The sequence below is a fragment of the Crocodylus porosus genome, unplaced genomic scaffold (genome assembly GCF_001723895.1).
Source record: "Crocodylus porosus isolate Cpor-Errol unplaced genomic scaffold, CroPor_comp1, whole genome shotgun sequence".
Lineage (NCBI taxonomy): Eukaryota > Metazoa > Chordata > Crocodylia > Crocodylidae > Crocodylus > Crocodylus porosus.
Window position 1 is genome coordinate 57,212,325 of NW_017728950.1, and position 17,044 is coordinate 57,229,368.

Sequence of the window (17,044 nt, forward strand, 5' to 3'; positions counted from 1 at the left end):
CAGTGCCATGCATATGTCTGTCTTTCAGCTTTTCCTTTCCAATAAAAGATCCAGCCACCACCGTTCTCTGTAAACTACCCCACTCTTGCACATCTGGTCTCACTGGCTAAGTACAGATAGTCAAAAACCCTGAGGCAGAATTGATTCAATCTATGCAACATCCTCTAAGCTGTGTAGATAAGACCATTAATGAACAGAATACAAATTCACTCATCAGTTGGCTAAGACAAGCAGATGCTTGGCCAAGGCCACAAGGTGGGGGACACTTGTCCAAGCCTCCCAGCTCTACCAGGCTACAAATGTCCCAGCCCTGCCCCCTCACCACCTTCTCAGCCATGGGGGCAGGCAGATGGGGGGGGGGGAACAAATCCCCTGCCCCAGCCCCCTAGCCAGGATCTGTATAGTGGGAGGTGGGGGGAAGTCCCAAAGATGGGGGCTTTCTTCCCTACATGCTCCACCAGGCTGCCAATGCCCCATGCCTGTCAGACATAGGGGAAAGGGTGGAGAGGGAATGGACCCTCCCTCCCCCATACTGTGCAGACCCCAGTTGGGGGCATGCAGGGCCAGGACAGAGGGGTCTGTTCCCTTCCTCCACCCCTGTGCTGGTGGGGCTGCCTGAGCTCTGTGACACCCAGGGCTGGGCTGGAACAGACAAGCTGGAGCAGAGGCTAGTCTGTGTAACCTGAGAGGAGGGTTAGCAGGGATCTGCACAGCGTCTTGAGATACATGGGAATGAGATCTAACTTATGTCAAGAGGGGATCTGGGACAGAAGTTTGAGAGACCAGTTTAACCTAAACCAGTTAAATCTGATACTAAATCCATCCAGGTCTATCTTAAACTGGTTTCAGCCATTTTGAAAGCAGTCTATGCGCACTGAACTTCTGTTCTGTCACAGGTTTAAATTGGTTTCGGATCACTTATACTTGTTTATTTGTAAAGTCTGTCCCTAGTCACTAAATTCAGCAGTGTCAATATCAAATAGTACATGTTCTTTGCCCATGAGTGTTATCCTTCAGTCTGGTAAGTCACTGTTCTGATTATCCATCAGGATGTGAACATTCCAGGTCACAAACTTCATTACTTGATTTGGACTCAGAGTGATCACACTAGAAATGATTTTCCAGTCAGGTGAAATGAAAAACTATGTTTAAGAAATCTTTTCTAGAAATCTTTTCTGCTTACCATATGAGGTGAGCAGAGTGGATCCCAGTCATGGTTGCAGCTGATGAATTGCACACATCTCAGTACCAAGTACAAAATTACCACCATACAACCATCGCTTTCATGTAGATCCATGACTAGGAGCCTCTGGTGGCAAGGAAAATCTTGATGACCAGAGGTTTCTGTTCTGCTGCAGCCTTTATTCACCTTTGCAGCCACTGTGAAATAGTCTTCCTTCATCCACCTGCTCCACCACCAAGGAGCTTCATTTTTATTTTTGGATTGCTATTAGTCTGGAAGTGCTCTTGACCTTGCTGCCATGGGTGACCCTACCAGGAGTATAAAACTCCAGACAGCAAAGCTCTTGAGATTATTGGTAAGGATATTATTTAGGATTAACATGTACAAGCTAACCGGGAGATGTTTGCTTACCTCCAAGCAAGAGTAGGCAGGACAAAGACAATGTGGAAATGGGGCTGTTCTAATGACATAGCCACACATGAATGTGGGGAAACCACAGGCGATAGAATATCTATTGACCTCTACTCTCTTGAAGACCTGTATAACATCAAGGAGCTAGCCAGGGTAAGAGACCGGGCCACAAGATGTGGCTGATTTTGGAAAAACCTATAGTTATGGTGCAGAAGATGAAGTTATTCAGTCATACAATTATTTAGACAGAATACAATATGGTAGTCTAACTCATCCCATTTTAACCAAACTGCATATGTTGCAATTTTGACAAATAGTGTATGTATTATTTTGTATGCATTCTTCATGCAATTATTCACAAAGAAATAAAGATTCCTGCTTCACATGTTAAACCAAACATACATATTATGCAGTCAAACAGTAAATAGAGAAAGAAAACCTGCTGCTACACTCCCATTCTGTGTACCTTGTTGTTCTCTCCATGTAGCTTTCTTGTATTAGAACATCATAAATTAACGATTTAATTGAAACTATTAGAAAGCATTTAATTGGGTACATGGACAATTTAGTCATCCAGTGAAGCTCACAAATGGATACTGAAAAGAAACACACAAATAAATAAAATGACAGAGACACCAAACACAGAGGTCTTAGATTTTCTGAATTGTCTTTAAAATGCACAATGCTGCCTAGGATTTGTACAGAGAAACAAATCTCCAGTTAGATGCTGACATGGATATTTATGATTGTGGTTGTGTCCCCTGCACACACAGCTGGCTTCAAATTCTGTAAATTCCACATGACCATGAAAGAAATCTCACATAAGAATTCCTTTATCAGAGTAGAATAGGTTTGTTGAAGGGTTTTTTTTCCCAATAATACACTAGGGGAGCTTCCTAACTCTGAGCTGATCCATAGCCTCCAATATAATTTGGGGGGTAGTCCTTCCATTTGCTCTCGGGCACAGGTGGCGAATTATTGACTGGAGGGCCGCTTAAAGAGTTTTGGCGAGACATTGAGGGCTGGAGGTGGGGCTGGGGAGATGCCAATTGATCCTATCCAGCCCACTGGCTCCAACTGGGAGCCACTCCAGTCTGCTGTAGCTGGGGCTGGGCTGGGCTGGGCTGGGCTGCATACTGCACAGACTCCTCCATCCTCCTGCATTCATCCCTTCCTCCCTGCCTGCTTCCTGTTGGCATTGCACAGTCCTGGCACTGTGGCTGCTGGCAGCTAGGCCTGCACAGGACAGGGTGCAATGCAGCATGCTGAATAGCTGTCCCACCTGTTGCAATGAGCTGCTGCCACCATGCTGCACCAGAAAAGTTGGGGGCCAATGCCCTAAGCCAAGCCCCACCCCCCAGCTGATGTGGACTCATCTCCTAGTGATGCTGCAGTGGCAGTGACTCATTGTGGTGGGCAAGCAGACAGACAGGATGGCTACTTGGCAGTACACCTCATGCCCTGTCCCATGTGGGCCCGGCTGCCAGTTGCAGCACCAACAGGAAGCCAGGCAGAGGGGATGGATGCTCGGGGGGGCGGGGAGCGGGGAGAATAGAGGAGTATGTGTGCTGTATTACCCAGCCCCAGCTGCGGCAGGACAAAGTAGAGTGGTGCAGGGCACATCCCTCCATCCTGAGGCTCCCGGAGGTGGCTGGCAGGCTAGGTAGGATCAACTGGCAGGCCAGATACAACCCATGGGTCATATTTTGCCCACCCCTGCTCTTGGAGCTGCCGCATTTGTCAGAATACCTGCAGTACCGTGTGTGGCAACCTTGACCTAACATGTTGCCCTTTTTGCCTTCTCCATGCCCCGTCATAGGGCTTGCAAGGGGTCACTGAAAGGCAGGAATAGAGTGGTTGTCTATAGCTCCTATGCCAAGAGAATTCTCCTGTAGCCAGACAGGGGCCTTTCAGAACCTCCTTATGTAGTTCCACCCATTGTAATGGTATCAGAGGGGAAGGGTGGGGAGGTGAAGATTTCACTTCACTTCCTCAGTTTTTCTACCTGTGAAACTGGTTCTCATGAGGATGAATTGTTTTTAAAATGTTGTAAAGATAAGTCGGTCTGTAAAACAACTGTGCACAGGTTTTTATGTACATCCTTTTATCTTCAAAACATAATACAAGCTGTAAACATAAGGGAACCAGGAGAGTTCAGAGATTTGTGCAAGAGATCAGGAACCTGGGGACCTCAGTTTGACTAAAAGTCATTGGCAGAAGTGAAAATGTTATCAGAAGAAGTCACCTAACCTCTGCGTGCCTTCATTTACTGTGGATATTGCAATACTTGAGCACTTTCATGTAGACGTGGTGAAGCTCTCAAAAAGGAAGAATAATGTATGTGAAAAACACTAGATATATAAAGAAAATACAGCACATTCTTACTCTTAAAAAGTGTTATTATTTTACTGATTCTTTGTGCAGTTTCCACTATCCACTTGGGGACTCAAAGATAACTTATCTGTCTTAAATACATGTCTATAAAACACAAATATGCTGTCTCTGAAACCACAAGTCAGATTTTGCGTCTTGCCCACAGTCCTCCATTTGCTTTTCCTTTTACAAAGTATATAACATATTGGTAAGTATGTGGTCAATCAACATAACATCGCCTCATCAAAAGGCTGAAAATATACTACTTTACTGTGTTTTGCACTGTCCTTCATCCTTTTCGGAACTGCCTCTGAATGAATAATATCAGCTGCCCATTAAAATATTACCTGATGATAAAAACAAACAGCAAAAAGAGAACAACATTGTATCACCCTGCAGTCTTAACAATCCAACTCTCCACCTTCACAGGAAGAACTCCACTGAACAACACTAGATTCCTATAAAATTGCTTTCCTTCTGGAGGACAAGTAGAATTACAAATCTCTATGACTCTATTGTTCTTGTAAACATTTGGGGCCATTTTACCAGTTAATGTAAATGCATCACCCTTTAGGAGTCATGACCAAGTTCCACTGTTTTAAAACCAGCAGGGGCATTTTAGGTCTGGAGCAGAATGAGTTATTTGTAGCAGACATAAAGACATTTGGAAGACAGGCACATAGTAATAAAGAAAGGCACTCACCTGATACATGTGAGCTACATTTGTTCCCAGATATTTTGCACTATACAGCTTTCCATCAGGCCATTTCACTTGAACAACCTCTCCCTCTGCAGGTGGACCCAGTTTTAGGCAATCTCTGCTCTATTTATAAAAAAAAGAGATCGTTTCTCAAGTCAGTGAGTAGGCCAATACATTTTAAAATTACCAGTAAAATTACAACTTGATAATTGGAGAGGAGTTATTATCATGTGTGTTTGCAGCATTATAAGCCTGCTAACAGGCTAGCAAAAAAACGCTGTTCATTTTTGCAAGAAGAAAATAGTGACCAAAGAAACACTTTGAGCAACTTGATGTCACAATGTCAAAGCAACGCGTATAAATCAGAAAATTATCAGCAACTTTGCTGCCCTTCTCAAATCCATTTCTGTCACATGTTGGAAATGGGGATTTAAAATGCAGTTATGTGTTTGCTAGGGTTATTTTCTTTTACATATTTGAGCAATTCATGTGTTGCTAACTCAAAAGCATTCCTGCTAGAAGCCAACTTTACTGACAAAATGTACACGTGACTGGTCAAACTACACAGAGCAAGCACATCAGTGAATTGTCTGCTTAGTGCAGTGGTTCTCAAACTTGTCAGACTCAAGACACCTCTTCATTAGACTCAACGCACCCCTCAAAAACACTTAGTTTTCACCTGTATTTTGGCTGTGGAAAAATAATAAAGCACTTCTTCTGTTGCAAGTCACTCAGACCACAGCAGGTCAGGATATTTTTAATGCTATGGATTCTTATTTGAAATTCCTGCATTTATTTTGTGAATCGTATTTCCACACCTAACAGTGCTAACATTGCATGGCAACCTACAGCACCCTTGAAAGGAACTCAAAGCACCCTGGGATGCCACAGCACCCTAGTTGAGAATTACCAGCTTAGAGAAATACAGAAAGAGATTAATAGTTTAGAGTTAAGAACTTCATTTTTTCTGTCTAGGGTATGGCAAGGAGTTTTTCTTTTGTGCTGCCTGGTGTGCTAGCAGATGAACATTTTATTTTGCCCAAGTAAGACAAAGTTATGGTACTGTGTTGCAATCCAAACTATTTACAAGTGAAAGGCAGGGTAGATTTAACCTTATAAACTAAACCCAAGATATATAGCATGAGTTTTCATGAGCCAGAGTTCATTTCAGTAGATGCTGTGAAAGGACAATTTACAACTATTTACAAGTGGTTGGGCAGATCCAAAACACCTCCAGCCATATGTAAGTGTAGGTAATGGGTTCATTTTGGTACATTTGACACCATTCAGTGTCAGGAGCATTGGAAATGCAGTCAGATAATAAGGCCAGGTATAGACATTTCACTTTTACCAGTATCAGAGCTCAGAAACCAGTCTATACGCATAACAGAAGTTCAGCGCATATAGACTGGTTTAAAAATGATGGAACCTGGTCTAAGATTTGTCCCTACCTTCCTCCCCCACCAAAGGATGAATGTGTGTTCTGTTCACTATTGATCTGATCTACACCACTTACAGAAAATTGTGTAACTTAGATAGATTTCACCTTGGGCTTTTTGAATGTGTGTATGTAGCCTAAGGGTATGGACAAATGAAAGAACACTTAGAGCCCTTTCAAAAGGAGACTGTTTCAAAAGGGTAGCACCTGGTACATTCCAATTGTTGTGTGCGAATCAACTGAGAATGATTCAAATGCAGCAATCCGTCCCAACTCTGACACTCCTTCATCTAGGGTTAAAGTCAGAGCAGGTTTGCTGCATTTGAATCACGCTCAGCACGTTCACACGGGACAATTAGAATGTACCAGCTGCTCCCTTTTTGGAAGGACTCCAATAGTTCTTGTGTCCACCACCTAAGCCAAACTGGGGCCGTAAAGAGACATTCTGGGCTGCACCTCAAAGGAGTTGTAGCAGGGGAAGGGAAAATTGGCTACTACCATTCTTGAACTACTCAAATTCTGGGCTGGGTTCCTGGTGTAAAATAGAACAAAGTAATCCTTTTGCTGGCTATGAACTCTCTCTATGGACTGCCCTGCCAGGCCAGATTAACCAAGAAACTATTCACATAAGCCACATGCCCTTTTACCACATACAACCCCCAATGTAGAAGGACCAGAGAAGAGAATTATGCTAATTCTATGATCACTGAGTAGGCCTCTAGTGCTTGCAGTCTTCCCCAGAGATTCTCTTTGCCAGCCCTCTGACCATGTAAATATGGTCATAGTTTCGAATTGTGACTCAAGTCATAACTGAAAGTAAATTCAATTGCATTAACCCAGCACTGTATATGCCACTAGTGACAGATCTAGAATTGAAATATAGCAGGGCTGTTGGAAAGCAGGATTGAGGTACACTGACAAGTTGTTTGAAGAAGCCTGCCTAATATCTAGTTTCTTTGATTTTCACCCAGGGTGCCATACCACCTCGGGGTGCTATGAGATTTTGTCGAAGGTGATGCAGGGTGCAATACAACATTAACACCGTTAAGTGTGCAAACATGATTCATAAGATAAACCCAGAGATGTCAAATAGGAAACTACAGAGTTTAAATCATTCTGACCTTTTATGGTCTTGTGAATTCTTTGCAACAAAAGAACACAACAAGTAACACTGGCATTTTGCAAGGGGTGCTTTGAGTCTAAAAAAGTTGAGAACCCCTGATCTGGTTCTCGGCACCACTTCCATTCTGATTAGGAAATTCACGCAAAATACTTTAAAACAAGCATTATTACTTTCACAAGAGAAATCAAATTTACCACCAAGCATTTACCGTTGAGATCTGACCCATTATACTGAAAGGAAAGAAATGTATTTCTCTGTAAAACAACACATCTTAAATAAAACCAAAATGTTACACCCTGATGATTATGGATAGCAAAGTGAAAGTGAGAAGAATTTCTCTCAAATGAGACCACTGATAATCCTTGTGATTTTAATCTGAACATTACCTTGCTATCACAAATTTCTTCAAACCCGTCATATTTAAACTCATGTTGTGCCTAGCAATATTGATGCCAATCCATATGCAGTTCCTGAACAGAGGTATAACAGGGCAACTGGGTAGTGGACAGTGACAATGCACAGGTACAGCAGTGGCTTCTCGTGACACCAGCATGATAATGTGGCTGTAATGGTAGCTGTTATTTTTCTCCAGCCTTTCCCCAAGTCTGCCCTGGTCATCCCATCTTAGTTAAGCTACTGCTCCTAAGTTTGATCCAACCCATGACCCACAAACATAAGGAGGCGATCAAATTGAGAGGCTGCAGCCTAGATTCTAACACTGGAATTACTGTGGTTTCTTAGGTACCATACTAAATCAGAGATTCTTAAACCTAACACACAGGGCACTTTAGGTTATGACCTGGTCTAAAAGTCTCAGAGTCTTGGGATTCCACCCAGAGATGGATGAAGACATTAGATCTGAGGGGTTTGCTCACAGGGACCAGGAAAAGGATCATTAACTATCCCTGTAACAATGACACGGTGGAAGGAGCAGCGGGGAATGGCATGATGGTAGTAAATTTTCAGCATTAAATTAAGCACGGTAGAAAAAAAATGGTGTCCTATACTCTTTTGGGGAGTGTATTAGGGAGAAGACAGATAGGAACAATGAATTATGAGAAGCTGAAATAAGTTCAGTTAGAGAAAACTAAAGGCTAAATAATGGATCACATCAGAGCTGACAACTTTGCTGTAAGACGCTGATCAGAGGCAAAATTTCCCCCTTGCATAGTTAGTCAGTGCCCCCAGGACAGGTCATATTGGATCAGATTATTCCTAGAAAAGTGGAAAACAGGATGGCAGGAATGCAACAATGATTAGGCCCCATCCAGACAGGGCTCCCAAACTCCTTAGCAGGTTCTGGCATAGCAGAAGTTGTAGTTTGAGAGACAAGTTATACCTGGCAGATAAATGAAAATACCAATGCTAAAAGGAGAATGCACACTGCCAGGGTAACAAGGCAGAAAGAGACCACTGCTGTCAGCATGAACTGGACCTTGTACAATGGGGGAACTGGGGACCTAAAGAGCACCTATACATGTGCTGGGCATCTGCTCTGATGCGTGTCAATTAGCATGACAGAGCAGACTCAATTAATCACGTTTCCTGGTGCATATTAATTAGCATGCTCCAGCAGCCTCCACATCACATATAGTCAGTGTCCCTGCACTTCAAAATGGCAGCGGGGGCACTTTAACTAAAGCTCATCATTCTGAAGCATTAAATGCTGAATACATCTGACGGTGCAAGCGCTTTAATTAGAGTGGCTCTCAGAGATCAACTCCTTTTTTTTCCCTCATGCCCTTACTTGGAGTAAAGACCATAGATACCTTCAGCCAAATAGGTGACTTTCAGGATGAGGGCCAATTTAAAGTGACCCTGTCCTTTGCATTTGAACTAAATCCCATGGCTTGTAAGAAGAGATTTCAGAGGATTCAAAAGCAGGATGGGTAAATTATATGGAAATGGCAAATCAAGTGAAGGATTATCTCGAGTGTAGAATGCATTGGGGAATCACCATTTCAAACGTTGGCTTGGAATTCTTTTGGTTTGAGTCAGCATGATCTTAGGACATGGATCTAGGATCAGAAAACTGGTTGACCAGTGGGTCTGGATCCAAGAGAAAGCCCAGCATGGATGGCTCCTGCATTGTCTGTTAAGTTTCTGCCAATGAATTGCTATTGACAGCCTCTGTTTTTTTACTTGCTTATATAATATCATGCCTCTTCTCAAATTAACTTCATGGTCTTCTTATAAACTCACAACAAGCAGGTAAACCTCGGTACTATTTCCTTGAGTAAAAGATGAGGTCTCTCCCCCACACCAGGCATAGGGGAAAAATCTCCTTGTCTTATAATTGCATACAAGGAAATCTCACCTCACTAAATACACCATTGATTATTAAACTGCTGCCAAAAGCAGCATGTGCTCAGTAATGGAAACAAACTATGAAGTTGATGAAATACAGCCAACACTGAGTATGTCTATAAAACACATGGCCCACACATAGGGCAAACATGCTGATAGGAACCTACCACAAGAAACGTTAGTGTAGCCCAACTGAATAAGATATATGGTAGTGTCAAGCATAGCCATTCTTACCACCAACTCATTTTCAAGTCATGGTGAGGCGAGATATTGTATGCAGTTCACCCAGAATCCCCCTGCCACTTCCTCTCCCAACCTGGCACACGTTTAGTGCATTTATGGAGTACCTTTGCTAAAACCTGCAGCAGTTTCACAAAAAGGTAACATGCATCTATTCTGGATAAACTAAATTCATGGGTACTATATACAAATTGATACAGCTATGTTTAATTTTAAGGCTATTTTTTTCACGCCTGCTCCTCACTTTCATGTGCTCAGGGACAGCAGGGTCTGACAATAAGGAAAGGAGGAAGGGACTGCCAGGGGAAAAAGCTGGGGGAGAAGCAGAGTGTAAAGGGCTACCTGACCTCCCAGATATATTTTCCCTGCTGTAGCAGAGGCAGAGGGACAAATTTAAGCCAAGCCTCCAACAATTAGAGTCTATACCTGAAAAATTATAACAAATTTATAGATCTTCCATATATAGAATCCGATTATTGCGGGGGTTGTCTTATAATCAGGGTCATTTTCTACTTGAGTGAATACAGTACACTGCTATGCAGAGCCCCACCAGTCTTACATGGGAGTCTTTAAATATTCTTCTTTCTCTGCCTATTGATCTGATACAAAAGTAAAGTCTGGAGGAGTCTTTGTTTGATATATATCAATAGATATTTTTTTAAAATTCCAATTATGATATAATAGCTTTATCAGATAACATGGTTATTAAGAATGTCTTAAATTGAATGGACTTTGGAGCAGTTATTCAATTCTGGAAGCTAGTTCCAAATCTGGAAACCTTTACCAAGGGTTTAGTCCACTGTTCAAGGAAGTATCTCTGTTTAGGGAACCCTTTAGCATGTGCTTAAATAATTTCATGATTCAGGGCCTTCCATACTTGTGTATGGAAGTTCTGGTTCTAGATGAGATGAATAAAATGATACAGAAGGATCAGAAGGATTAGTATTCTGATTATTGACAAAGAAAGCCAAACTCAGATGTTTTCTCAATGTTTCAAATTTCATTTTAACCAAGTGTTTTGCGAAGCAATGACATTATTAATTTTTCTATTACAAATTTTATAATTATTATGGGAAAATGAAACATCAGAGCCCTTGGCTTTTTCTGTGCTTCACCCAAAGCAGCACAGATTGAGCAAATTGAGCACTGCTTTACAATATCTTCAGTGAACCCCAATTAAAAAGAAAATTCTGTGATGTGGTCATCAAAATCAACAGGACTAGAATTCAATGTCCGTAAGAATATTCTCTGTAGATATTTTAAGGCACCAACTAAAAGAAGCCTGGAAGTTAAAGTGGGAGGGGAAGAAATAACTGTGTTCTTTAATGTCTGTATTGAGCTGGAGTAAAGAAGAAATCATTTTATGGCTATGAATATCAATGAAAGCTAATTTAAAGAAAATATGACCTGAAGGATATTGAAAACTACTAACAAAGGAAAATGCTGGTATAGTCGAGGTAGGATATTTTATTAAGTAAAACAAATTTGAATTTACCTTTTTTCCTGCAGGTGAAGGAAAGCAGCTATTAGATAAAGGAATACAATGAAAAGAATCTAAAGGCTGCAATAGGTCTAATAACTGCATTGCTTTAAGAATCATGTTTTTCTTCTTAAGGAAATGAAAAGTGAAAAGCTCACAAAGAAATATCTGTGAATATTCTTAAGTGACAGAACTACTACTGATACATGCTTGCTGACTATCAGCAGGCAAAGCTCTTCATTAGCTGTATAATTTTCTGCCTTTATAGGGTTAGTTTAAAACTCAAACAGCTTGATCCCTTTGGGGATTAAATTGGTTCCTAACCTTTTACATTTTTTTTTCTCTCTGCCTTGGATTGGAGTACAAAAATTTGTCAATCAAAATCAGGCAGACAATGGTCATACAATCATTGTTTCTACATAATAATGTAGGCCTGAAAATCTTTTATTACAGATTGGTTTGGATGTTTTAAGAAAATGAGGAAGAAAGGTGCAGAGTTAACAACACTTTCATGGACAAAATAATTATTTTGTGTGCCGAGTTTAAAAACTGCACGAATAAACAGGAATACTGCTAGAAAATGATCCCACTCAAAACAGAAGAAATGCCAGTGTCATTCATTCACACTGAAAGGAACTGCATCGTTTTGGCAGATCTGGCTTTTGCTAATTGGTTTTCATGTTATTATAGAAAGCTGGCTTAATGTATGAGATCATATCTCTCTCTAACTCAAACGAAGATAAAGTGAAGAATGACCCAGGTTTGATCCTCCTCACTGATAGCTTTGTCTGAATGTCTGTGTGTATGCAGCCATAGGTTTACTGGAGACTGGCATGTCTTGGCTGAAGAGCAGTACTTTACCTCCTACTCATACTATTGCATGTGCACTCTGTGGAACTTCTTATATCAAGAAAATCAATTTCCATCTTGATAAGATCAAAACTTTTTCCGCAGGAGATTGCTAAACCCAGTTCTTTCCACTGCTTTACTGCAGCAGGCTTTGAAAGGAAAAGGAAAATGAAATATTAGATAGTAAAAAGGATCAACATGCAGATGATCCTGCTCTTAGCACCCACTTCCATAGTTACTGAATGATACTGGCCACTAGAACAGCAGGGCTATTTACTTGAATGCAAAGCATTTTTCAAACTGAATACTGAATCATTCAGGAATCTTTAACTGTAACACAAGGAACTGGATCACCTTTGCACTGACCACAAAAAAAGATCAGAAAAATGGAGAGATAAGATACATGTTGTCAAATGTTGAACAAAAGCCTGTTTATGGTATACAGAACAAAGTACATTGGAAATACTGTTCATCAATACTTTGTCCTTAAAGCTTCCCCTTGGAACGCTGTCAAGGTATGGATAAGAACGAGCCATCTCTCTCTCTAACAGTTCTAGAGCCTGACTCACTTTTGCTTTTTAAGTTGTGTTGATGGACTGGGATAACAAAGTCTGTTCTCTCGAACTATTGGAGAAAGATGGCCCATTCTTACATGCCTTTTAAGGGCACATGGTATAACCTCCTCCATTGGTACTCTATTCCAATGGGGGCCTTCCTTTTTGGAAGGTGCACCACAAATAGCCCCCCACACATTCGCTGAATGTCACGCTGACCCTTTTCCCCCACCCAACTTGTTGCTCTTCTTTCTACTCCTTGCTCTGTGCTCTCTGCCTGATCTGTTGCTCTGCTTTCTGCCTGGTGCTCCCTACCTAATCTGAGGCTCTGCTTTCTGCTCCCTGACCTATATGCCACTGTGTTGTCTGTCCCTTCTCCAATCTATTGTGTGCTACACACAGAGGCTGCCCATGCCACTTTTGGCATGTGTGCTGCAGGCAGGCCACCTGTGCTCCATGCCAGTCCATTTTTCTGTAATTCGTTAAACAATTTTCACTTGTGTAACCTGGCGGATAAGGACATTTTCTGTCACATACATAATGACTGGACTATCTCATTTGACAACTGAAAGAAAAAGTAAGCTCACAATTAACTAGGTTCTCCTTTACACTGGTAAAGGGCCAATTCATGTAAGTAACCCCAGTGATGGCAGTTTCACTTTAAATAATGTCAAGAGGACAACACATTGCAAAGGCCTGAAGTGTTGGATCCAGCTCTTCTTAGTATTTTTGTTTTATGCTTGACTGTAACTTGCAAAACGTATCTTTCCAAGCCAATGATATTTCTAATTTGCCAAAAATGGATCCCCCATCCCTCCTTCTATCCCTTTAACAACAACAACAATTTAATTATACAAACATACAACACAATTTCTGGTTTAGGTACTTCTATGTTTTAGCCACAAACATAAATATGACTAGATAAATAACTGGAGTACTGCCATGGATGGGTATAAACCAGGGGTAAACAACACTTTTGAGCAGAGTGCCAAAAATAGCCACAGCCTTCACAACACTAAGATGTTGGTGTGCCAGGGACAGACAGTGGGGGAGCTGCGAGGGGCCCAATCCTTGTGCCAACCCAGTCAAAGCCCCTTCCCTGAGGCATCCATGCCATGCTCTGGCACATGTGCCAGGGGTTACCTACCTCTGGTATAAACACTTCAGGAAGGACAAACAAGGGAAATGAGGAGGAGTTGCTCTCTATGTAAAAGAGCTATATAACTGCACAGAGCTCCAGAATGAATGGAGATAGACTTGTTGAAAGTCTCTGGGTTAGGGTCAAAGGGGAGAGCAACAAGGGTGATGCTGGGGTGGATGTCTGCTAGGGCTGTGCAAAATTTCAGCAGCTATTTCATTTTGGAGGTGTTTCAGGCTGTGTTGGTGCCCAGAACACCGAATCCGAATTGAAACACCAGGCTCTGAAACATCTCCAAAATGAAACGAGGTATCCAAAATGTTTCAAAAAATGTCGACGTTTTGGAGCCGGGCTTACAGGGAAACAGCGGTACGATGCTGTCCTGCCACACAACTCAGCTCCACAGGGAGCAGAGATCTGTCCTGGGGGTCTTCTCGCCGCCACTGCCTGCCCTGCAGCGGTGTGGGGCTACCTGGGACGGACAGCAGTGGTGAGGAAACCCCTGGCACAGATCTCTGCTCCCTGTGGAGCCAGGTCACGTGGCAGGGCAGTGCTGGTCCCTGCTGCACAACCTGCCTCTACAGGGACCAGAGATCCAGTGCAGCGCAATGAGGAGATCCTCAGTGTAGATCTCTGCTCTGTGCAGAGCCAGGTTGCCTAGCAGGGCAGTGCCAGTCCCTGATGCATGATCTGGCCCCTCAGGGAGCAGAGATATGGGGCTGCTTGGGGCAGGCAGCTGCAGCGAGGAAACCCCAGTGTAGATCTCTGCTCCCTCCAGAGCTGAGTCATGCAGCACAGACCAGCAGGCTTGCTTGCCGCTTTGTGCTGTTTCCCTGGCCTACAACCCAGTGCGATACAAAACAGAGATCCATGCCCTCTCCCTCCCCCGGATGAGCCACCCACAGCCCCGTCCTGCTCCCTCCTGGGGCCCCAAGCCCCACCCAGCTGGGCAGTAGGGCTGTGCGAAGCTTGCAGCCCATTCAAAACAGATTCGGCTGAAACAAAACAGGACAGTAATCTCAAACTCCAAAATGAACCGAATCTGAAACCAAACTGAAACAGCCATTTCACACAGCCCTAGTGTCTGCTATAGTGGTGGGTGTCCGCTAGTTCCAGATCTGGAAACCTTTACCAAGGGTTTGGTTCACTGTTCAAGGAAGTACCTCTGTTTAGAGAACCACTTAAGCATGTGTTTAAATAATGTCATGATTCAAGGCCTTCCATACTTGCATATGGAAGTTCTGGTCCTATGATAAATAGAGGTAGATAAGGCTTTCTTGAAACTGCCAGTGGAAGTTTCCTGATCACAGGCTCTGGTTCTCATGGGGGACTTCAATCACCCTGATGTCTGCAGGGAGGGCAGTACAGCAGTGCACAGGCAATCCAGGAAGTTTTTGGAGAATGTTGGGAACAACTTCCTGGTACAAGTACTGGAGAGGCCAACTAGGGGCTGTGCTCTTCTTGACTTGCTGCTTGACTTCAGAAATGTTTCTACTGTTATGGGATTCCCCCGCCCAGTGTAATGTACTGATGCACCCAGGAGAGCTGGAATAAAGCATCAGCTTGTTCAACCACTTAAACTGTTGAAACCCAGTGGTCCTCATGTTCCTGTTATTACCCAGATCTTGATTCCCTTTTCAGGTTGGCCTGAGAAAACAGAGATTAATGTCCTGATAACTTTTTTTTTTTTTTTTAAACTTTTCTAAATTGGAGTAATGATAAACCCCTTGAAGATACTCTGGGAAAGTTACAAGCTACACTGAGGAAACATGAGTAGAACTAAGGCAAATATAATAGTTTACAGCCCACTGCATAATGTGGAGCAGTAGACAATAAAAGCCTCAAAACAGAAACATAATATGGGAATACAGAGGCCAGTTTTCAAGAACTGATGTAGGCCCACAGTTGGGCACTCAGTTTTGTATGCCAAGACCTGATTTAGGGGTGTTGGTTGTACCCATGTTGGTCTAACAACATTAGGCAGACAAGGTTCATTGGCTAAATGTGGTAGCTTTTGTTAAACCAACTGAATAGTTGGAAAAATTGTTCTTTACAAGTTTTCAGACACAAGAACCCTTTTTCAGACATAGGGAGAGTCTGCTGGTGTTTGTATACTTCCTAGGGTCAAACAGCTGCATAAACCAACATGCAAAATGCAGGTCTGTAAAAATGTAAATGAATGGCAGGGAAGATCAGAGGGGATAGGAGTTAATGGGTGAGAGATGGGGGGTGGGTAGGAGGGGAATGTTGACAGGTGATGAAATGTAGTTGGTAAAATGTAAAGAGGTTATCTGGGGTTATTGGATTTAGCTGAAAAGAGCTGATTTAGGTATTTTCATTAAAGATCAGATAAATTAACTTTATAAATAATCATTAAGACACCCATAATTATAAACTGGTAATACAATGGGAATAACATGAAAAAGAACAATAATAATAGTGACCGCAGAAACCAAAGTTAATTTTTTGCTAGGTAGTTTGGTATACTTACCATCAACTGTGTTTCATTTGTTTCCTTTCTCCAGAATTCATCTTCTTCCAAGGGTGTCTCTTAAAAACACCTGACTATCTCCAGAAGTCACTAGCATCACAAATAGCAGAAGGAGGCCTCATGCGGGCCTCATGTGGACAGTAGAACAAAATTCCCATGAACTCTTCTTTTTTCTAATCCCTGGTGTCATTTGCTTCTACCATTACTAGCTTTCTCATTGCATAAAATCCCTCAGGTTTCCCATTCTGCCCTCCATGAATCAGAACTTCCTGCTTTCCATCTGATGTCTTCATTCACGTTCACTGCGTCCTCTCACTTATACCTGTTATTTACAGTTCACAATGTTTCCATCTCCTCTTTACTCCTCCTGCTGCACCAAAGCTCCATTTTAAACCATTGCCCCATCTCTACAACACATCCAAGAAGATTTTTCCCCTCCAAGTAATCAAACTACAACTAGAGTCAGATTACAGCTTGTCCTCACATGAAAGTGCAAAGAAGTAAGAGGGAGTAATATGCTACCACTTCCTTATTCCAGTACATTGAACAGCTGCCTCCTGCTTTACTATCACTCATGGGGTAGCAAGCCACTACATCTCCACACTAATTTACTGGGTAAGAAGGGCAGCTCTTTGGACCTCGAGCAGGTCCAAAGAGGTGATCTTCCCCCTCTATGCGGCACTGGTCAGGCCGCAGCTGGAGTACTGCGTCCAGTTCTGGGCGCCACACTTCAAGAGGGATGTCGACAGCATGGAGA

At 42.5% G+C, this 17,044-nt stretch overlaps 1 protein-coding gene across 3 annotated transcripts in view; it reads right to left on the reverse strand.

Annotated features, from left to right (window-relative positions):
* Positions 1-17,044, reverse strand: part of KDM4C (lysine demethylase 4C) — a 459,581-nt gene that overhangs the window by 12,662 nt on the left and 429,875 nt on the right. For all 3 annotated transcript variants that reach the window (XM_019555111.1, XM_019555112.1, XM_019555113.1), the window contains exon 21: positions 4,671-4,790. In XM_019555111.1, coding sequence (XP_019410656.1) covers positions 4,671-4,790 — 120 coding nt within the window. The remainder of the gene's footprint in view (positions 1-4,670; positions 4,791-17,044) is intronic.